General features: G+C 39.8%; 1 protein-coding gene across 1 annotated transcript in view; it reads left to right on the top strand.

Annotated features, from left to right (window-relative positions):
* The first annotated feature begins 5,418 nt into the window (after positions 1-5,418).
* arid5b (AT-rich interaction domain 5B) overlaps positions 5,419-23,358 on the top strand; it is a 78,090-nt gene continuing 60,150 nt past the window's right edge. The window contains exons 1-3 of the mRNA XM_080869270.1: positions 5,419-5,484; positions 5,816-6,070; positions 15,315-15,549. Of these exons, the coding sequence (XP_080725396.1) occupies positions 5,464-5,484; positions 5,816-6,070; positions 15,315-15,549 (511 nt within the window). The 5' untranslated portion in view covers positions 5,419-5,463. The remainder of the gene's footprint in view (positions 5,485-5,815; positions 6,071-15,314; positions 15,550-23,358) is intronic.

Below are 23,358 nucleotides of genomic sequence, written 5' to 3' on the forward strand. Positions count from 1 at the left end.
TGGCAGGGGAATGAAGCAGCCTATTTTGTTTGTGGTTTGCACATTTCTGATTCAGCTGAGCACTCTCCATCAATGAGGCAAATTTACATTTGCTGTGGTGGTAATAACCTAAAACCCATACTGATGTTAACACTTGTATACACTCGAATTCACGTTGCCCTGCCGCATGATTACATTTGTGTGGCGCTTAATAAAATGACTCACTTGACATTATCAAACAATTCAGCTGTAATAGTGGCCCGTGAATGTGAAATTGTGTTTTGCAGGCAATTAGTTCATTGTCACCAATGTTTGCCTTATGAATTACTATAACACGCATATAAATATGTAGTATTGGGTATCATCAGTGTCGCAGCTATGAATGGATACAAAAATTGGTTTGCGGGAAATAAGGCACCCCAGTGCTGCATACTGAAACTGAAAAGGTGGAATGCAGAAGCTATAAATTATGCATAAATCATGATGTATTGTGCCTCAGATAAACAAGTGTGATATTCGATAAGAACTAAAAGAGAGAAGAGAAGTATATTTTCAAGACGATATCTGTTCTGCTGTGAACTGTAATAATCCACACAGTTCACTGCACGCGCTCGCTCCTTTGATGTTCTGAAGATATCACTGCATCACAGATATTTATGAGCGAAGTCAGTTAATATTCAGCCTAGAGTACACTGCTGACACCTGCTTATATACACAGAAATCTTCTCAAATAGCCTCCAGATGAAGTCCTGATTAAAAGTGATCCTGTTAATAAACAAGACGGCTTTCTTGTTTACGTGCTGTCCACTGTAGGTGGACCGACATGTGATTGAATGGGGAGAAATGTAACACCATCTTATAATGACTCTAAGGCTAAAATTAGCCCCGCAACATCTCTCAGATCTCCTCTTACCTTGCCTAAAGTCATGCTGCAGACAGCAGCCATTGTCGTGTGATTACAGCAGCACAAAGACGCAGGTGTAAAGTTACTACTGAAACACGTTCCCCTGGACAAATTTACTTGATGGATTTTTAATGTTCCAGGGCTTTCCACTGATGATAGATGGATATCCACTTGGTAATGCATTTGTGCATTTGGAATGAGTAGGAGATAGAGTGTGTTGGCCTAATTTCTCAGATGCTTTCTTACTTTAGTCATCAGTAGATTTTCATAATGCCTGGCAGCACAATTAGAAATCTGAATCCTAATGTTGCATTGAAAGCTTTTACTGTCAGTAAAAGTGATGTTTGCCCGTGCATTTACGTGTGTATTACTTATAAATCTGCCTAGTTCTCCTTTCAGGATATTTCCAACACTCTATTAGATGACTAATTAAGTAAATGAGGAGGCTTTTGGTGTTTTTTTTGCAATTTAATGATCCTTTTTTTCTTTGGTATTTTGAGTTGTGATATTTTGTTACAAAAATAATGGAAAAAGTCACTAAGTGCATTTACTTAAAGTGGCCTATTCTGCCTATTTCTAGCTCCATATTTTTACAGCAGTTAGCTATGACATACTTTTAGTTGTCCTTCTGAATGGCTGGCTCTAATAAACACAAGGTTTGAACAGTGGGTAGGAGGAAGGGTGTTTTCTTTACTGACATGTAGATACAAGTAAAGTAAGAAAGCACTCAGTAGCCTCAGCTTTTGGCCCATAGGGAACACTTACACACGTGGTGACCTCATTTTACAAAAACCGTGTTTAGAAAGAGCCCCGGCCACTATAGCATGAAGTACTACAGACATAAAAAACCCAGAGTGAACAATCTCCAAAAATAGCTTTCAAACATTTTAGAAACATTTAGAAAGTTATCATAGGATGATAGCCGAAAACCTCCTGCTCACCTGGAGTACCTTTTACTTAATTTTATATAATTTCTAGAAATAAAATCTACCCAATCACAGCAAATGTCCAGAAATAAAAGTGCTCTATTAAATAGTATTATATTATTAGATTATTCTGGGTCTAAACGTACACAGTTGGGATAAATCCAGTATTACTTCACCTACATTTGTCAGTAAAATTAAAAGCATTTTTATGACATTTTAGGTGCATTGATGAATGTACAGTGGTAATTGTTGCTAATAACTGTAATAATGATCAAAAACCAAATTTGAATATGCAGAACCTTTTCTGGCCACTTGGGGGCAAAAGAAACAAGTCTATGATGTATACTAATTGCATCTAAATGTATTGGGATCCTTTTGCAACATTATAGTTTCCAGGTGATGTCCAACATTAGCATTCATTTTGCATACATTCAGGGTAGCGTTTGAATATCTGGTGAATGTAAGTCATGTATTTCTTTTCATTTTAGCTCTGTCTTTGGTCTCTACCAACTCCTGGTGGAAACAATTACATTTTTAGTTCCCATGTTCATCCACTACCTTCTTTATTATTATTTCTTTAACTTTATATGCCTGCCTCCTGATTCTGAGCAAGTGGAGCACAATGGATTTATTCTAGGGTTTTGTTTTGTTTTGTTTTGGTTTTTTTGTTTTTGTTTTTGTTTTTAACTCTGAAGACAAGTTGCCTACTTGGTGTTGTTGAAAATAAAACAAAAGCAGGAAAGGAAGACTAAGAAAATTAACTTAAAGGCGCTAAAAAGCTAGCTCTGTTTTGTTTTTTCTCCCATGCATTAATAGTAAATGCTTTATTGGATTGGATTTGCGTGATTGGATTTATGAAAGGATTAAAAAAAGCACTGCCTACTTTTAAAACAGGGTGTTTTTTGTTAGTATACTGCTGGAAAATACACTTTTATTCACTTCTCTTCTGGATGGGTTCACCACAATACTGATTTAATCTCTCTTTAATGTTGCTTGAGCTATTCTAAAAAAAATGTCACATTCATTAGTGAGACAGGTCAACATGTGGTTGAAATTATATGTCCTATTTTTTTCTATTGGTGTGGTATTGCTTTGCCATGGTTAAAATTGTAACCTCACTTTACTTTGAGGTGGCTCTCCAACCACATTTGTGGCTCCCCACTGAGGCTGGCTCATTATAGTGAATGCGGAACACCTGTGCTGAGGAAAAAGGAAGCTTTCACCCCTTTAACAGGTATCTAGTACAGTATGTTCTTGTTACAGGCAACAAATAGCAAGGTAGCTGTCCAGAGCTACATATTCATCCAGCTTCTCATTTTATTTCCCACAATAAGGCCTTTTAGTGAGTTCATTTGTGAACATTTTTCAATAGGGTTTCAGGCTTCTTTGTGAGCTCATAGTTTTGTTTTTTCCAGAGAATATTCGGTGTTCAGAATGATGCATTGCATGTTCCTCATACTACTTATTTGTGGAAAGTTTTTGAGGATGCTTATTCTTTCCAATCTTAACCATCCATCCATTCTCCGTGTTTCAAGTTCACTCACTAAACTACTGCATAAAAATATCTCTTACAGATTGCCATTATTAAATCTCATCTCGTCACAAAGTTGATATAAAGCGAGGCAGATGACATTGTAAACTTTGATTTCCAGCGAATTGTGCCGCATCTGCTACTGCAAAATTTTAAGATGTCCCATATATTGATATATATTATCATATTTAACCAGTACCTCTCTCTCTTTCTGCATACTGTTTTCATTTACTTTCAAAAAAGACTCTCAACGTGAAGCTTCATTCACACCAATATCTGCATAATAATGTTGCACTCGCGCTGGGCTCTAGCTGTTGACAAGAAAACACTTGCAATTGCCAGATAAGAGCTCGAGTGGTGCCATTGATTAACCAAGGACTTCATTATGCTGGCTGCCATTAACAATGCAACCCCATTGATTCAGCAACTGAAATGGCTGTGGGAGAAATCAGGAAAGATAACACTAAGAGCTGCGGTTTATATTGGATTCACTGCAGGAATCCCAACACTGCTGCAGCCACATGTAAGACAATGGGCCTCTGTGTAACCCACCTTTTGCTCTAAACTGGTACTTAAAATATCTGAGTGTCACAGAACATTGCCTCAGCTATTTTTGTATTAATGCATAACGTCCTGTCTTTTCTTTGAATGCAGGGTAGTGGGGGGGATAATAGGAGGAAATTACCATCTTTCAGCCCTGATGCCACTAATTCTTCATCACTTTCTGTATGTCTTTAAGATAAACACCAGGCAGGCATTCATTTAACTAGAACAACACAACATGTCAGTTAAGAAGACATAAATACACTTTGCTGGGTGGAAATCAATGCGCCTGTATTCTCTGCCCATCATTTCTGGAAAAAAAGGCGCATTGCGTAATAGTGCTTGAAATAGCTGGTGTCAGAAGTAGGCCTGTGTTGCTGTTGCATGGTCTGAGATCTGAGTGGTGGATAAATGCAGGGCAAAGGGTGGATGACGGTGGAGGAACAGCACAGCGCTGTGGACTCAGTCGGTACTTTTGAATATACGAATAATTCCAGACAGCCGATAAAATAGAGCTGACACATTCAGACAGCGGGGACTCAAAGGACAATGAGTCCGCAGATGTAAATAGAAACCGAGAAGTTTGTGTAACTTGGTATGAATAACATAGCTGTTATTAATAATTCACAAGCTAATACTGGTTTCCTTACATCGGTTGCAATCCCCGACTGTTTAAAATGATAAATATTCATCAACGTAATTATAAGAGACTTTAATCGTTCAGATATGTTAACCTGTGTCAAACACATATCCAGCTGTCTGCACAAGGTCAGGTTAGCGTTTGAATATGATTTATGTACGGAGAAAGGACCGCCTCGTGGATTCTGTCTCGTGACGCCCCGCTTTCTAACTCGGCCAATTTTTTTTTTTTTTTTTTTTTTTTTTTGTCTTTTCAAATGCTCGTTTCAAAATATATAAAGGGCATTATTTCCAGCATTAAACCCACTGCTCGAGCCTGAGCCATAGCGCATACCAAGTTCCGCTCAAAGCAAAAGCACCTCACGGGTCCTACACTGCCTTTTGAGGAATCATTTGATAGCCCTATTAACTTTCATGTAACATTGTTTCTTGAAGGCATCCACAGCGAGCGCTTCAGTGTCATTACTCTGAGAAATGTGCTTTCATACTGAACGTCGTTTACAGAAGTCCTGGAAGATACATAGTCTCGTAAAAGCCCTTAAACGCAGAATAATGGCACAAAGTCAGCTTCTGTGGGCAGAATATTTTGCTCAGATCCTGTTTTTTATTTTTCTATTTACAGTTATGTTTCATAGCTGAGTGATTTTGTTTTAAATATTTGAGTTGGACTTTAATATTTTACCTAAATAAGCGGTCGCGAATAATAGAAATGTGCCGAAAAGGCCACTATAAAATATTTTCTTAATCGGATTAGAATACAAATATGGGCGATGTTTCTCGCGGCGTATTTAATTGAAAACATATTTTTTCGGTGTCGCTTCAACGACGGAAACGCCATGTTTTAAACTCTAGAAAAATACGTCCCTTTCAGGACCTTGCCAATCCATTCAAGCCAGCAAGTTTGGAGAGCGTGTTGAGTTTAATCAATTCATAACGTCGAGATGGAGCCGAACTCACTGAAGGTAACGTTTGATATCAACCGTCGATTTGTTTTATTTTCGCATTGCGCTAAACGCCACCTGCTCTAAAGTATCCTCATGTTCCTATCCACAAAACTTTAAACATACAGCATTTGTATGACTACATCTGTGAATATGTTGACCATCTAAAAATAGTTACATGATACTAATTGTTTGCTTAAGACGGAGAGATCCTAATTTGATATTAGCCAACTATGCGTAATAACGCAGGGACATTAGAAATGTTTTTTTTCGCCTTGTTACAAATTGTTTACGAAAACGAGTTGATAAGCAATGTAAATATTTCCCTGTTTGCCTTTTTTCCCCTCTACAGTGGGTGGGCTCGTCTTGCGGTTTACATGGACCATATATATTCTATAAAGCCTTTAAATTTAACCGGGACGCCAAACCGAGAATCCTGTCTCTCGGAGACTTTTTCTTCGTCAGATGCAAACCGGAGGATCCTATTTGCATAGCGGAGCTTCAGCTGCTCTGGGAAGAAAGAACAAGCAAACAACTTTTATCAAGCTCCAAACTTTATTTTCTACCCGAGGATACTCCCCAGGGACGCACAGTCACTCATGGAGAGGTAGGAATATTAATCGTCTGATGAATAATTGTAAATTTTTTTGGTGTTTTTAGTCCACCTCGTTCGGGAGGATTTAATTTAACATCTTTACCGCATTAAGAGTTGGCATTGGATGTCTCCGGTGACACGGGCATTTATAAACACAGGCACTGTTACTGACAATGATTGATGCGAGCAGTAAAAGGACTGACCTACAGCGGTATTTTCTTTTTCCACTAGTTTTACTTTTAGTCTGTTTGTCTATTGTGGTGTCAACTGCTGAATGTGCACTTGTCCAGCTGCGCTCAATAAGGCTGCCGCTGCGCTCAGTGGGGTTAATTGTGTTATAAAGGGGAAAATCCGCAACAATCCTGCGCCTGGGCTCTGTCATTTCATTTCTGGGTAAAGCGTGTCAAGCGCAGACATATGGGCGGAAATTGCGAAACGGTAATGAATGCATGGGATCAAACTGGCTCAGATCGGTCGCTACGATAGTTATTAGATATTTTGTAATGCAGCCTGATGTTGAAAGAAGTAGAGCGAGTCATAAAGCGTGGCAGAGCAAAAAGCCAGCGCTGACACGTTTTAGCTACTCTCCGCGTTTTGCATAATTTTCCATGTGAGCATTTCCATCCTTAATAATGTGATATTGCACTTAAAACCTCTGTGTGTTGAATTACGCTGTTGTTGGCACAGAAAAGCAATAGTTATAATTGGCTGTGGCCATATGTGGCGCTTGTGATCCGGTTACATCGCTGCACTGAATGGCATTAGTCTGATTATTGAGTTTTTCTAACCGGCTGTAAAACAAATGATGTGTTGTTTTTTTCCCTGATACGACCGCAGCACTTTAATTACTGCTATGTGCTTTTGATCACTTGCGGCTGCATTGAAATCACCCTCTGGTGCTCATATATTGTTTATAGGGAAGGACAAAGCCGTGTTTGTACTTGACTCTTCCGCTGAAGGTTTACTTACATTCTTTCCTCTTGAGTAATAGAGTGCCTATCACATTTCCCTTTCATGAAAAAGGTGGCTATTTATGGGCAGCGCTTTAGACAAACTATCATTCTTGTATGAACTGGTATCATCTCCCGAAATCCCCTCGCGTTAGTCTTTAGCACGCTGCAATTATTTAGTAATTACTTCGAGTGCATGCATTGCTGATTCTAAGGCAACGCTTGCGCAACGACGTGTCTTCCCCGCCCCTTTCCCAAAGACTTATTTGCATTGCAAAGTGCTTACATTCCACTCCACTGGACATCATATCTGGAAAATATGATACTTAACTACCAGAAGGTGTGTCCTGGCAGTGCAAATGAAACCTCATATTTGTCATATATATGAAAAAGTGCAGGATAAGAGAAGTCACAGCAGAAATAAAAAGCAGTCTCTATGCATAAACAAGGCATTGTAATGATTATAGAAGAGGGCTGATATGTTTAAGTGCAATGTAGGTGCCTCCAGGCTGACCTCAATTAAAGGACTTGTCAAACACTCCACTCTCAGCAAATCGGACTACTTACTGTATATTACAGAGTGGAAATTGCCCTGACAACTTCAAGTCAGTTTATGACCTTCACAGAGCCCATTCAGATTCTCGCTGACTTTGCCCCATAACACTAATCTGCACCGCATGAGTCAGCTAGGAGTGCTTACAGAGGCAAGCCGTAATCCAAAAAACAAACAGGAAGGGCAAGCCAGTCTGACAATAAAGCTATGACATTAAAACTCATCGGCTGCTAAACTCTGCGTCTGAGTGATGTATGTGTGAAAAGGTAAACATTAGAGAGAAGTTCATTTTTAGCTGCGCTGAAAAGTGGTGTATAAAGACAGATTAATGACTGTGGAGCCACGCTGACTCTAAATCTGTAATTGACTGGCTGAAAATCAGGGGTTCAAATTAGCCCAGTGACTCATGCAGATATGAACTTGATAACTTGCAGTTCTCAGGAAGTGTGTTGTTTTCACAAGGTTTTGGTGTTAAATGAGCACGGGCAACATCATGAGGTAAAGCCACAATTTATAACATTCACTCTCAGATCATGTGAGATTTACTCTTGAATATTTTCACACAACATAAAGCAGAATCAGTGTATGACTTATGACAGTCGGTGCTGCTTTGCTCTCTTTCTCCAACAGATCATGCCTTGTATCTTGTAGATAACTATTATCTTAAGCCTGAAGCCAATATCCTCCAAATACCAAAAAGGCATGACTTTGTTTTAAGATATCAAAACAGCCATATATTGAACAATTCCCCAGAATTGGATTACTGATTCACTTGTGTTCTCAGTGCTGTGGTATGATGTAATTTCCTGGTTATTTCTCAGGTATTTGTTTGCTCTCAGCCTCTCCTGCGCTGTATTTGTCATGTTTTGCTGTGCTGTGCAGTGACAAGAGGAACCAACCCGTGACCTACTGTGCTTGTTTTTCTTCTGTCAAAGGGTTGGAGGTCAATTCCTTTTAAACACAGCCAGCTTTGAATCCACTCAACTTTGGCTGGAAACAAAAATAATGATTCATCGAATAAGCGTAACTCTCGGCGCCCGTATTTGCTGAACGGTTGATAAACAGATCCAGGGAAAAATTTATTAACCTATTTATGCTGAGTTAATTATTAAGTCCATATGTAGAGGAAGCTTTATTTTTTATTGGATCACAGCATGACAAACAGTGTTTACCCCCACCAGTTGAGCTCAGCTTGCTCTTTAAACAGGCTTTGTGTAGAGTTGCTCACCCATTATGACAAACCCTCTATTGGGGCCTCTGCTCTATTTGTCTGCCTGCAAACTGCCACCGACGAAGCAGTCACATGTGTTTTAAAACTCACTGAGTGACACATTATTTCTTCTCACTCCAAATGGCCTGCCTCTCTTGCTGGTGCTGCTCACCGGCTGTAATACTTTCTGTTTTTGGACTCCCTATTTCAGGAGAGAGCTGTTGTAGATAACAGCTCACCACACACACACACACACACACACACACACACACACACACACACACACACACACACACACACACACACACACACAACACACACTTATTGTATACGCTGCTTCAGGCGGTTAATTGCTTATTCTTATCTTATACTATATATCCCACATTAGTGCAAATACAGCAAGGTTCTCTTAATAGGAAGTCACAACCGCAGAGAATATTTCTAGATCATGTTATATTAATGTGCTATTATCATCACCTCTGATTTCATCTGACCTCTCTTCTCCTCTATTCTGTCCCTCTAGCTGACAAGGCTTTGGCTCACACACACATACATACACACACATAGACACAGAGACACACATACACATACACATACACAGACACACTGACAGGCTGGGGACTGCAGCAGTAGGCCAGTATTGATTGCTGTGGAAAACACTTTGGCATGCATCCAGAGCCATTTCTTCAGTACATGGCAGTAGTCCATGCATGTGTTTCAGTGCTTGGAAAGCCAGCTTGTAGGGAAATTAGATTGTATTCATTTGCTGCTTCTTTGATTTTTCCTAAGGGAAAAACCCTGAATGGGTAATTCAAGCATCTGGGATGCTAGTTGAGTTAAGTGTAAGTGGCTTAGATATGCGACCAGCATTTTGATGGATAAGGTCGTTCTGCTGAAGGACTCGAGTGTAAATGTGATATGGCACATTTTTACAGTGATCCTTTGAGTGCGTCCATACTGCTCTGTTGCCTTGACCAGTGTGTGCATTATAGCAAATCTCCCCATTCACACAACAATGGCAGGAATTTAGAGGTGGGGTGGGGGGGTTGGAGTGGGGATGTGTTTAGTGTGCATGTGTGGCGTGCACGCATATATGCCTCCTCCTGCCGCAGAACAAGTCATTAACTCTGAACACTGCCCTCCAGTGAATTCCTCACCATTGCTGAAATAGCATGTAAATTATTACCAGCTTTTTAGGATAGTGTAATTTAAAACCTTTAAAATGTAATACACTGGACTTCAAAGGCTATAAAAAACCCCTGCAAACATTCTGATTCTGATTCTTTTCACCAAATGTCTTTGCAGGCTAAAGTAATGATATGTTACAGCGGAGCCTGTTTGTCAACACACAGAAGACTTTTGGTGCTCTTTAGTTCAGTTTTTTCCACTTTGTCATTGACTAACCACTTGAACAGGCAAACATTTGCCTTGATGCATGACTCCAGCGCCCCCAGCTATAGTGGATCGTTATTATAACCTTTGAGGAGAATGCAGCCACAGATGGGAAGCTCTTGCTTAAATCCTCCAGCCAATATTTTTAATTCTTAACTGCGCTCTCTTAGATGGAGCATGTGGAATCAACATGCATTCAGTCTCTCTGTATTTCTATTTATTTATTTATTTATTTATTTTTGCGTGCGCATTTGCTAAAATACAAGGATACAAAGCTGCAGCGATTCAAGGGAGCTGACACAGCTTTTTTGTGGTGTCACCTTACATGATGGATGCCTCACCCACTTTCAGTAAGGCTTTGAAAACTCCTCTTATCTTGCTATTTCTCTCTTTCGTTATAACTGCAAAAGAATGCAAAGTTCATAAATCACCCTGGCCGATGTAAGTGAAGTTGCTTAATGGAATCAGTGAATAAAAGATGAGTTCAGCACCCTGCCGATATTACAGCAACATTTATACATGTGAATAAACTGCTTCAATTAAGTGGTAGTACATAATGTACAGTCACCTTTTAAATGCAATGCTTTGAACTCTTTGTAGTCTTTAGGCAGTCTCAAAAAGAAAATATTCTAATTCAATTGTTCCAGGCTTACTCCCCTGAGTTCCTCTTTAATTCCCAGATAAGTTTGTTTTGGGACACTGAAGCCAAGGTCAGTCATGGGGAGGGGAGATAGATAATGAACTCATATTGTGTTTCCTAGCCTCTCTCTCTCTTTCTTTCTCCTTCTTTCTCTCAATTTTTCCACCTCTCTCTTTCTCGCTCTCTGTCTCTTCATTGTCCATGTCACCATGTCCATTACTCAATTACTAATCTCCTTTGGCCTTAGGAATTCCAGTGCTGACCTCTCCGAGGCAGCAGGCTGAAACCTTCCCAGCATGACAGGAGCACTGTGTGTATGTGTACGTGTGTGCCCATAGTATAGAAAGATACCCACCAACTGGGAGCATGCACCCCTTGACTCTCAAGCTGAAAGTCCCGTCTGAGCGATGAGATGCTCCGCCGCAGAACGCTGACAGTCAGGAATGTCTGCCTTAATGCTCGCGCACAGTGGCGTGGATTTCTCACAGGGAATTGTTTGGAGTGATATGGAATATTTCAGGGTACATTGTTTGTAATTGGATCACCAAATATAGGATTGGGAATGTCCCTTATGTGCTGTTTTGCCACCAGTACACTATTGCATCCATATAAATTGAATGATATGGATTTTAGCGAGTTTAATTTCAATGAGATTGCTGGAGTCATGGGTTTCTGGAACAGAGTTATCTACAGTTTCGCAGCAGCAGGCTGTTTTTTCTACTTTCAGTCCATTATGTGCAGTCATAGCAATAAATTCACTCAGTAATGTTTTTGGAGATATCATGCTGCTGCAGTAATAACATAAATTATTGATAGAAGTATGGAGCCACGCTGTAACACTGAGCTGTTAATGTGTTATCTTGCATTTTAACTCAACCGTAAAAGGAGCAGTTTGTGTTTATATGGGCTTATTGATGTACCCACAGTAAAATTATGCCAACACATGAAGATATTTAGTGTTGTGTATAAATGCTTCTAATGCATCTGTGTCGGAAGTGTCAATGAAATGACACCAGGCTATTTGGTGTGTTGCTGATGTGGAGTGTCACCTCGTGGCTGCAGGCTTGTAGTCCTCTGACCTATATTATCAAGTGGCCTGCTGGCTGTGTCTGCCGCTTTGCTAAACTATCAACTGCCTAACTCGAAATGACAGCACAGTGTGGATGGGCGGCATTTACAGAGGAGCAGGGCCCCAAGACGCCCCAAATCAGAGGAGTGAGAAGAAGACCCCTGCAACGCTGCTACAGTGATTAATCTTAGTAAAATTAGTCAATTAATGGGGCTGACAGAATGTTAGTCAACAGCAGTTTAGCAAGTAGGTTAGCAGTTATTGTAGTCATCATTTCCCCTATTATTACGCATTATTTTCTTAATCAATTTTACTGACTGATACTGGAAATTTGTGGTTTCTTTGAAGAATCACATTATTGAGAAGCCTTTGGTATAGCATGCAGGGGTTCTTCAGATGATCCCAATTTTGCTTTTTATGATCTATCATTATACATAAACAATAACAAGTGGATGGTACAGATCCTGGCCTGGATATCTACCAGTTATAGCCCCCCAACAAACTGACCATTGCCCTCATGTCTGATGATATTCAATCAGACTAGCTGAGGGGTTCTTCTGTTGCTAGATCAGTGCCTTTAAATTTCTCGTTTGACCCAGTAGTGTGAAAACTATTCAGGTTTCTGTTGCTGTGGTGTAAGAAGCTCAGAATATACTCAGAACTGAGACATCACAACTTCTAGGAGTTTAATATTTATTCGAAAATATCAACAATGTTCAGTTTAATTTGATATCAAATATTGAGTGGGCCCAGCTTTAAATATTTTCTCTTGCAATGCCACTTTGACTCCAGGCTAAAAGTCATGAAGGAAATAGTCATTTGTTGTAGCTGCAGTTCAGTGTTTTTCTCAGTGTAAGGGCAAAAGAGGTTGGTGCAATGCTGCTGTTTTGATCATTTCTCAACAACTTACGGACTTGGCTGGTTTTCAGAAGCCTTTTACGGAAACACAGCACATTACCAAACTCTTTACCTAAACATTTCTCAACCAAATATCATGACTTATGCAAACCACAAGCCAAAATTCATCTTCCTGCTGCAGCTCACAGACTCGCTGCTGTAAAGTTGTGCAGCCAAAGTACAGAAGGGAAAGGAAAGGCATTATATGGCAAAGTAATGGATGTAGCCTGTTTTCAGGGCTGCAGCTCTGTTCATAGACTGATTATATTCTGGACTGTGTTGACAGCTCCTGAATTGCGCTCACCTGTTGTGTTTTGCTCTCAAGCCGAACAAGTCCCCAAACAGCATCTGTTGACAGTCACACAAGGCACCATGTCATTCACCTGATTAATATAGAGGGAATGGCTGTGTGTTTTTAAGGTTTGATATAGCTGCGTGTATGCTCCGGTGTGCTATTGGGAGACTTGAATTACTGCCGTTTGACTGTTTGAGCATTCAGTGCATTATTTTAGCTGTAAATGGGTTCAAGTGCAATATTTCATGATGTTGTTTCTCAATATGCTGTCAAGAGATTGCATCAAAGTATAGTAGGTAATTCTGTAGAAATACACTACAATGTGGTTTTTGGCTGCAGGCTGAATGCTATTTACTGTTGCTCTACATTATTCAAATGGCCGGCTTTTCTGAAGGCAGAAACAGCAGTCAGTTTTTCATTGCATGGAAAGCCGGTTACAACCACCCGCCACCACTTGACAGCTGAAGACAGCTCATTATAAGAAGACCGAAAACCCATGTTTGATGTTTCTACTTAGTGAGGGAGGCACAGCTATATCAAGCTATCCCTCGCAGGCTTTTCCTTTATAAGGAAATACTGTCTCCAACTGGTTGGGATTTGATATGCCTTTAGTTGCAATGATGTGAGAACTGAATATGGGTAATTGTATAGACAGAGCACTCAGGGAGAATCTGAAACACACAAAAGCCATATGCATGTTTGGTGACAAACTCGAAACAAATACGACATTAAATGGCTAAAAAAAAAACAGCTTATCTTAACATTTAAAGATTCACAAAGAAAGGATTTGTTCTAAAGTGTAGCTTTATTTTGTCCACACCCTCTGCCAACACACATTGATATGACATAAATGGCTGTTATTTTAATGTCGACAGCTCTTTGAGGGGAAATAAGTACAGGCAGACAGATGCCTGGTAAATTGGAGATAACCAAGGTAAACATCAGAGACCTACTCAGTGTGTCTGCGTTTCTGCCCGTACACATCTGTCCTCCAGATTTCCCTGTTTCTGTAATAGCCATCTTACAGCACAGCACTCCATTCTGTTGGTAACAAGCACTTCAGCCATTAGCCCTTCAAATGGAAACACATTTAAGCATGTCTGCTTCCTTCCCTCCTCTGGACTTGTAGTTCTTTTGAGCATGAGAGTTATTAAAAGGAGCTGAATCCACCGTAGGAAAAAAATAGGTTGAAGCACACACAGACGGGAGAACAAATCTTATTAAGCAAGCCAACTGAGCAGACTGAAGTATGTACACAAAACGTTGCCTCTGTGTCAACCATGCGCGTCACTGCTATAAATTTACATTTTATAGTTTCCTGACAGTGCCACATTAGTTTTACTGTGCACTGAAGAAACCTGTGGCTACAGCGTTTTCCTCTTCATTCATTACATTCCCGGTATAACAAATTACATTTCAACTGCTCTTCTTCACTTTGAAGGTGTAATCATAGCCACTGAGTGCGTCTTGTCATTTTAGAGCATAAAATCTTAACATTCACGGTGATTATCAGGAGCCCGACTTCCTAAACGCTAATCAAAGAGTCAAAAACACCTATGTCCTCAATGACATTGATTTAGTTGCTGGCATAAATTCAATTCAGCAATCATCCACATCATCCATATTCATGGTGCGGTAATTTACTTACATTAAGGTGCATCCAAAGCCATAACGTTACTTTATGCACATACAAATTGAGATTATACACAGGCCGTTTAGCTGTTGTGTCCTATTTATTCTATAAACTCTCATTTCGACTCTGATCTTTGGTCTAATTTTAATCCTCTCTTTTTTTACCCAAACTTTGACCCTGATTATGCTCAGCTTAGTTTGAGTAGTGGACCTGATGTGGTGCAATACTTTACTTAAGACGCTACTTTTACGTTAGTATATTTCAGAGCAACACTTTCACTTTTATGAGAGTTTTTCTTTTTTAGAAAAGTATAATTTTGAACCTGTATGTGTTTTCTGTACTGTATTCTGTAATTATTTGTGTTTGTTTTAGGTTTTCTAATCTCATAAACCCAAGTTGTGTAATTATTTACACACCACAGTTGGTTATTGTTGGTCTCGGTTATTAAAAATAGCACATCTGCATACTTGGAGATGTGCTGTTTTGAAATGTTTATGTGTCTATGCAACAAAACCATTTCAGAGCCATAAAATTGTGGTGGAACTAGATGATCCATTTCCGTGGCACAGCTGCGTTTATGTAACTCGCTACGTGATTCTGCTCCTGCCTCTTTTCAGCACGAAGTAATTGCGCTGTCTGAGAAGGTGATCGTGCGACTGGAGGACCTGGTGAAGTGGACGGTACCAGACTTCTCAGGATGGGACAACAGTCTCAAGGCCGAGCCGTTGAAACCCTCGGTGCTCCGGGAGCTGGGGACCAATGGGAGGAGGGAGGCCCTCCACCGCTACAGGGAGAGCACCCTTACCAGTGGACTCAACTTCAAGGATGTCCAGAGGGAGAGGGCACAGCTAGGTGAGCTCCGGCAGAGACCTCAATTTCTTTTTAGCCTTTTATGAGGTTATTTTTATTATTTTCCTTCATTCCAAAAGGTTACTGTCATCTTTCCATTTTCTCTGGGCTGCTGTGTTGAATGTTTATGTATTTGTGTCCCATGTTCACCATTTATCATCATATGTTTATTGTCCTTTGGTTGGTTTAACAAGTGTTGTCTTGACTGGAGTAATTCATCAGTGCATAGTTGGAATTACTCCCGCTATAATGAGCTAAGAATCACACTAATACAAGCAGGCTAGAGGTAATGGCAGTGTGTTTGCCAACATATTATCATCTTACAGTGTTACAGCTCTGTTTTCTGAGTGTGACAACAACAAAGACTGCACTGCAAAAATCACATCATTCTGCTGGCAATGTCATAAATAATTGAGTTACATCAAACTGCAGTATAAGGCACCTCTGATACTGTCTTATCCATCAGTTCAGATCATAATTGGCTGTGTAGCTCAGCAGCCTTAAGGATCATTGCTGTGTGTATCTGAATGGCTGTCTGGTGTATTCATCATGTACACCGTGCCATTAAGTGTCAGTGAATGCTTGTTTCTTGAAGCAGGCTCTTGGGTTCTCACTACAGCCTTACCCATGAATCAACCCCAACGTAAAGCTGGATGTCTCTGGAGATGACTCATCTGATTCAGATAGGAAACTCTGGCATTTGAGCCTAATAATCAGAAAGAACATTATGTTCCCTTTGAAGCCTTTTCCTACTTATTTGCCTTTCCCTCACTTGGCTGTGATGCAATGCCAAATACTGCTTATAATGGTTTTACATAGCATAGCAAACATGCTTGAAATGCCATCAATTACAGTATTTCTTGTCAGATCACCAGTGCCTTTCCTTGCGATTTAAGCAAGCCAGAATTTTTTAGCTTCCTGATCCTCTAATAATTAATTTTTAATAACCATCTTATTCCTAAAGCCAACATGGAAGTAAAACTGCTACAGGCTTTAAAAATACTTTTTTTTCTTCTGTAGAAAATAGTGATTTATTGATGACTCTTGTAGTGTTTTCTGCTCAGGATCTTCCGGGAAGAGAGGCTGTTGTGTTTCTGTGTGATGCTGTAATGCCCTTGATTACTCGACATTGCTTGAATCTCATACGCAAAAAGGACAAGGCGATCAATAATGAATGCTTTGTTGTTATTCCAGTAATCAATATAGCGTGAATGTGCCTGCAGGCGCGTGTGTGTGTCTATGATTGCTCGCTTTCATAAATAGATGTGTCAGCTTGCTTCTGAAATGGTATTATGCTCCTTATTTGGATTTTCTTTAAACGTGTGGTATAGTCTAGAATTTATAGATTTAACTGTTGTTGGTGTAATAACCTGATGATAACGCTGTTGCTACTGAGAGCCTGCCTCTGTGTGTGCGTGAATGCATGTGTGTGTGCATGTGTTGCTAATGAGCAGCGCTGCCGTTAATGACTCCATCAGGCTGTTTCTAAATGCACTTGTCACTCCGATGGGACACTCCGCCAGAGAATCTGCCCAGTCAGCAGAACGGGCTCAGGCTCTGGCAGGGCACCAGAGACACACATACACACATAGATGCACACGCATGATACACACCGACAATCAGTGGTGTGCACTCACTTATCCATTTGTTTGTTTGTTCACTATATCTTTGGCGTGTGTCAGTTGTTGACAGTCTAACAATATGAGAGAGGCAGAGAGTTTGGGAGAGAAATATGAAATATGCCACTGCAATGCTGCTGACTACCAAAATGAAATATTCATACCACAGCAGCAGCAGATCAGATATAAAAGTAGCCTTAAAGCATCCTGTAGCTGAATGCTTGTAATTCTGTACAATACGTTCGCTCATTGACTAAACTAATGCTTTTATGATACAACTCTACACGCTTCTTCTTCTCTTTTTTTTTAGATTCTTTTAGCCTGAAGTGGCAGCCTTCTTTATAACTTGAGTGATGCATTTGCTGATTGTTATTCTCAGGCTGATGTGTAACTATGTCAGAAGAATTGGATTGTTCCTCATAACAGGATACTGCAGCAATACCACAAGCTGCACAGAAAAGCATTGTGAGCTAAAGAGCAATAAAGTGTGCCATTGTTATCGAGGAAAACTTCTTTTTTTTTTTTTTTTCCAAGTGTGCATCCTAACTTTTCCTGGCATGCTGCCAGCGTGAATAAAGTGCACTGCTGTGCATTTGTGTCTCACAGGCAACATGTGAAAAATAAAAGACAAATGTGTTTCAAGCAGCAGGAAGACATTTTTTTGTTTTCATCTGTATTACATTGGGTTTTGTGGTTTGGTAAGCGAACAAAGCTCTACTGTATTCTCTCCTCAGAAATGCGTAAAAAGTGTAACAAAAGATGCCCACATTAAGTAAAGTAATTAATTAGAAGCAAGTGACCTTTACTGCAGTCCTGCACCGTTGGCAGCTCTGCAAAACCTTCAAGGCAGAGAAATTATTGGTATCATAATTCAAATTCCAGCAAGTGTTTCACAAAGTGCCATACCTGAAATAACAGGGTGTCTTTCTTTGGTCTTTTAACAATGTCATCTGTTGAAAGTTAAGTTTTGACATGTATGCCTTGTCACTTTCTTAGCCAAGAAGGTCAAAATTAGGTAATATCTTTATGCTATATTTAAAGCTGCTGCAGCTTCTTAGCTCAGCACCAAAACTGGAAAAACGAGAAACATCTATTCTGGCTCTGACACTGTGTCTCTCCTCAAATACTTCCATTACTACACTTCCATGTAGCACACAATGTACACTTTGTACCTCATTGCATAATAGGTGATTTTTGACTGTGTCAGAGTGAACGTATTGGTAAGCTGTTGGTAGTTGCAGCATTTGAATGTTAGCTCCAAATGTTCTAAATGTTTACAGCTTAGCAAGCCAATGAACACTCATACATTAATCTATAGTGTGGACATTGGGGTAACACAGAAAACCCCCCAAAAATAATAGAGTTCACAGTGTGTTTTAAATCATCTTCTGCAGCATTCTTGCAGATATAACAACTCTATGATACCCCCTGGTGCAGATATCTTTTACATACTTGAACAAACACATTCAATCTTATGTTCCCTCTCTCATGGACAAACTACTCAATAAGACACTTGCTGAAAAACAAATTGTTGCGTAGTCAAAGTCAACATGTTCACGGGAATTTTCCACAAATGACAGAGAGCAAGGTCAGGAAATACAAATAATATATTTCCCAGCTTGCCACCGCCACTTTAAGAAAAGGCACCTATTTTAGGAGTCTAAAATGTTGTGTAGATCTTTGCAGCTAAAATTAAATACATGGGAAAAACGTGTATTTTATAAACAAAGCTGGGCATTGCTTCACAAGATGGACCCATGCTTAAACATACTGTACAGTGGAACCTTTACAATCTGTCCAGTTTTGGCTAAGCACCATATATATCTGGATGTCTATTTGATAGTCCTATCAGCAGTGCTCCTCCTACCTTCTTGGACCTGCTGCACTGCATTAGCCTCACCATTGAAAGCCTTTGTACGTAGCCAAAGTGGTTACCCACCGAGGGTAAGAAGCATGTAATGTCAGTCAACTTTATGACCATTGTAAGTCCACCATCAGTGTACTAGTGCACTCACACCGAGTTATCAGTGTGAACCCGCTTGAACTCAAAATAGCAAAGGGAAATACAGAAGTACTTGATTTGAGGCAATCTGCAGTTCTGTTTTAAGAACTGTGTGGTTTTTTTCTGAAGAATCTCCAGCCCTGAAAAATTGTTGTGTTGAACTGTGTTTGTCTCACTCAAATTCCTAACTAACGATAAAGAGATAGCAAGTCTGCATGGGTGATGTAATGTATTTCGCAGTACTTATGTAATCTGTGGTGTAATTCACTTAATCAGGTAATGTAAACTGTCCACTCAGTTTATCTTGTATTGGAGTGGGTATTAGAGCTTCTTTTTACAGTTCAATCCACCAGGGATGGCTTGCCAGGGAAGTTTACATTCTGCCCCTCTATCTCTCCCTAGAGGACTGGCCTCATTTTTTTTTTTTCATTGCTGCCTGCCGAAATTGGTTTCTGGTCGTATACTACGAGGCCGAGTGTTTGAGAGCTGTATCTGCTGATACAGTTTGTAGGCTTGTGCTGGGAGACACAGAGTGCTATAGAAGAAAAATAATAAAGGATTGGAGAAAAAAAGACAGAATGGCTCATGCTCACAAAATAGCTCAATAGGTTTTCTGTCTTGTCTTTCTTTAATTCAAGCCTTCGGTGTGGATGCTACTGAACAGATTGTGAGCTGAGATGATGTGGAGGATTATACAAGGTCATAGCTTGCGACTCCTGCGTTCAAAGAACATAGATGGTGTTCATGACTCCTGCCCTCACCCATAGTATGATCTGTAGGCAGTTCATCCCTCAGCAGTTGGAGGGATCAGGGCTCTCCAAGAAAACACTGAGACTAAAGGAACCATGCTGGCAGAAAAAAATAGAGTGAATTGCAGGGATGGTGAATTCGCCCATCTCCTTAACTTTTTTTAAATACTGTTTCTATGCTCTAACACCTTTGAAGATTCAACCATACAAAAATGAAAATTATATGACTCCATCTATTTTTTAATAAAAAAAAATACTACATACTATGTGCAGTGCTGCTCAAAGCTGTAATTTTGATGTTTAACCAACAAATGATGGATTGGATCTGGCAGAACATTTTCATGCAATATTCAGTTAGTAATGGAAATAAAAGCCACTTATTGGAATTCAAGGAAATTCATGTTCATTATGCAACTTTTTGTTGTATGAAAAGCCACAAATAGAGTTCTTTGAATAATGTTTCTATCCAGTAAGTGTGTCAATGTCCAAATTTCACATAACAGATTCGAATGAAAATGCACGTTATTGTGAGCTCTATGCTTAAATCATAACTGACCTTCTTTATAATGTATGCAGTTTCAAGTTAAATACATTTGGAGGGTGCTTTTGTCTAAAAGGAACCTACATATTTTCCACATCTATGCACTAGTGGAGTTTCTTGCCCAAGGGCAGCTTGGGAATTAGAGAAGCTAAGAATCAAACACGTAACTCTCGGATAAACACCTAACCTTCACTACAAAATTGAATTAAAAAATGATGTATGGTTCTATCATTTCCATACAGGATAAGCTACTTTGCATGAATACTGGTTTTGGAACTTGTTATACAAAAAGTCAACACACCAGTTTATGCAAACAGGAAATGACACTTGTACCTTCACATGTCAGTCAGAATGCAACTTCAGAACTGACACTTCAACTTCAGTAACTGACCGTTACTGCTGATGTGATTTTTAAGTGTGTATGAAGCTATTTTAAGTAAATGTTAACAGCATGAAAATTTGGACAAATTTCCCATGTCATGTCCAAACATTTTTCCCTTTCTGTGTCGTCTTGACCCACAGAATGACTTAAGGTGCCCTCTTTGCATTGATGTCGTTGAGTTGTATTGAGCTGCAGCAGATCGACAGTAACACAAAGAGGAAATTTCACACTAAGGAGGACACGGGCACACTTTTAAGTCTAAATGCTGACATGTGGTTGAGCGTATTTAGCGATGTCGCTTTTGTCACTTACACTGATTGATCTCGAAGGCGTAATAGGCCCGTGACACGCGTACCTGGCTTTTTTTTTTCCAAGAATCTTTACAGCCTCGCTCACTCGGGGGATATAGCCGCTGTATTTCCCTCCGATACAACATCTGATCTGTATGCCAGGCTTGGCACATATACCCGAGTTGATATCCTGACAATATTTCAGTCGGAACATTTCAATTTGATGTAGAGGGTAGATTCTGTCCTCTTTCAGAGAAGAGACTGTTCACAGAGTCACGGAATGTTTATGCGGGTAGGGACTTGTGATAAGGAAACAGACAGATGCGGTCTTCTCATGGTTGATTTGTCTTGGTGACAATACAGAACAATATTTGGGACACTGAGTCACTATCACACGTGAAAGCGTTTTATGTTTCGACTGCAATGTGGGAAGGAGTAAGCAGTTTCTTGAAAAAGATAAAGACAACTGGGTTGTGGTGTTACAAGAGTAATGGTATGTTGTGACTCAGGCAAAGAAAGAATGCCATGCTTTCGTAAGACACACTGCCACTGTACTCCTCCGTTCAGAGCATGTGGCAGATTGTATCGTTTGCACTTGTTTGCTTTCCGCCCCTCAGACATATTTGCTTCCCCTTCTGCTTTTTTTTCTCTGCAGAACTAATTCTAGAAACTGTCCAAAATCTCTTTTGAAGTAATTTAATGGAGTGTTTGTATTGATTATGTGCCTTTCTCACCCCCTCCTGTTTTCTTCTCTCCTCCTTTGCTATGTTTTTTTTTTCTTTTGGGGGGTTTATGGCAGTATCTTCTTCATTATGCCCAGACCTGTAGGAGAGAGAATCACAAGCTGTTTTTCCTCACTGATGTGCTCATATCATTAATTCCCTTCTGACTGTGGCCTGGCCGGAAGCCAGAGAATTCTAAATCTGTAAGCAGTAAATTGTGTGCTGGGGTGGAAAAATCTATTAGATGTTTGAGCATGCCTCGAATTTGAATGGGAGAAAGAGAGAGAAAGAGAAAGAGACCACCCAACAGTCGAGCCATATCCTGTTATGGCTCACGCCGTAATCAAATTCAGCTTCTTTGGATAGCTATATTCATCAATAATTTGTGTTATTTTATTTCTGGATTGTCACATAATGTGTTTTTTTGGCTTATGCAATGAAGGGGGCTGAAGGCTGGTGCATGGTTAAACAATGAGAATGGCCTCAGAGGAAATGAAGAGCTCCGTCTCTCCATTAGGGAGGTCTGAAACAACAGTTGTGTCTCTCTTCTCTCCATTAGTCAGGTCTGGAACAACAGAGATGCTATTGATGTGACCTCTGCCAGGCATCTTAAATAGACAGAAACAGAGTGAGGTGCTTTCATAATGCGCTAGCAGCTCTGCCTCCAAGACAAATTCCCTGATAGATTCATTATTAAATTACTCTTTTTAATGATTCGCTGTTATGAAAGCTCTAAAATCACATGGATAATGAGGCTTTATCTGAGGCTGTGTGTTGACTGAGAAACATTTGCTTTCTTTTCTTAAGCAAATCGCCTGCCTGTTCCAGTTACTCTGACTCATACTTAAGCGTTACCCAACCAGCAGACTTTTTAGAGAGATTTCTGTATTAGTCTATGTCAAAACATGATGTGTAATATGATGCCTATTTAAAGGATTACGGCAGCATTAATATTTCAGTGCTGAGGTTTTTTGTACATCTCCCCCGATATGTTTCTTTCTGCATGACAGCCTCACATTCTGCCTTCAGATAGATAGATATGGATGTTTTTTTTGGTGCTGCTCAGTAGGCTTTCTAGACATCACAGATTGTACAATTAATAACCCTGCATTTTTTATGAGCATGCCAGTCCATCTGCTTTATGAATGCATGTCCTCTTCTGGACGCCCTGTTGTGCTTATTAAAAAGGCTTGAAAGTCAAACCTACAACATGAGCAGTGTTAAGTTCTCGACTGAAGTGCAGATCTGAGGCATTTTAGTTGCTTTTAGTTTCAACTGTTTAAATTTTATACTGTTTGATGATTCTACTTCGCTGCAAGTCAGGGAAAATTTTCTTTTTTCCCTTTTGATTATGTATATGATAGTTTTGGCAAAGCACATCGTAAGATTTACTCACAAAAATACTATTTATCATTCAGTAAATGACTGCTAATGCACTGATATATTAGCCAAACGTCAGTATAAGCTATCAGCAAATAAGATGCCATTTACTGATGGCTGCTGATAT

This window comes from Rhamphochromis sp. 'chilingali', assembly GCF_963969265.1.
Source record: "Rhamphochromis sp. 'chilingali' genome assembly, chromosome: 20".
Classification (NCBI taxonomy): Eukaryota; Metazoa; Chordata; class Actinopteri; order Cichliformes; family Cichlidae; genus Rhamphochromis; species Rhamphochromis sp. 'chilingali'.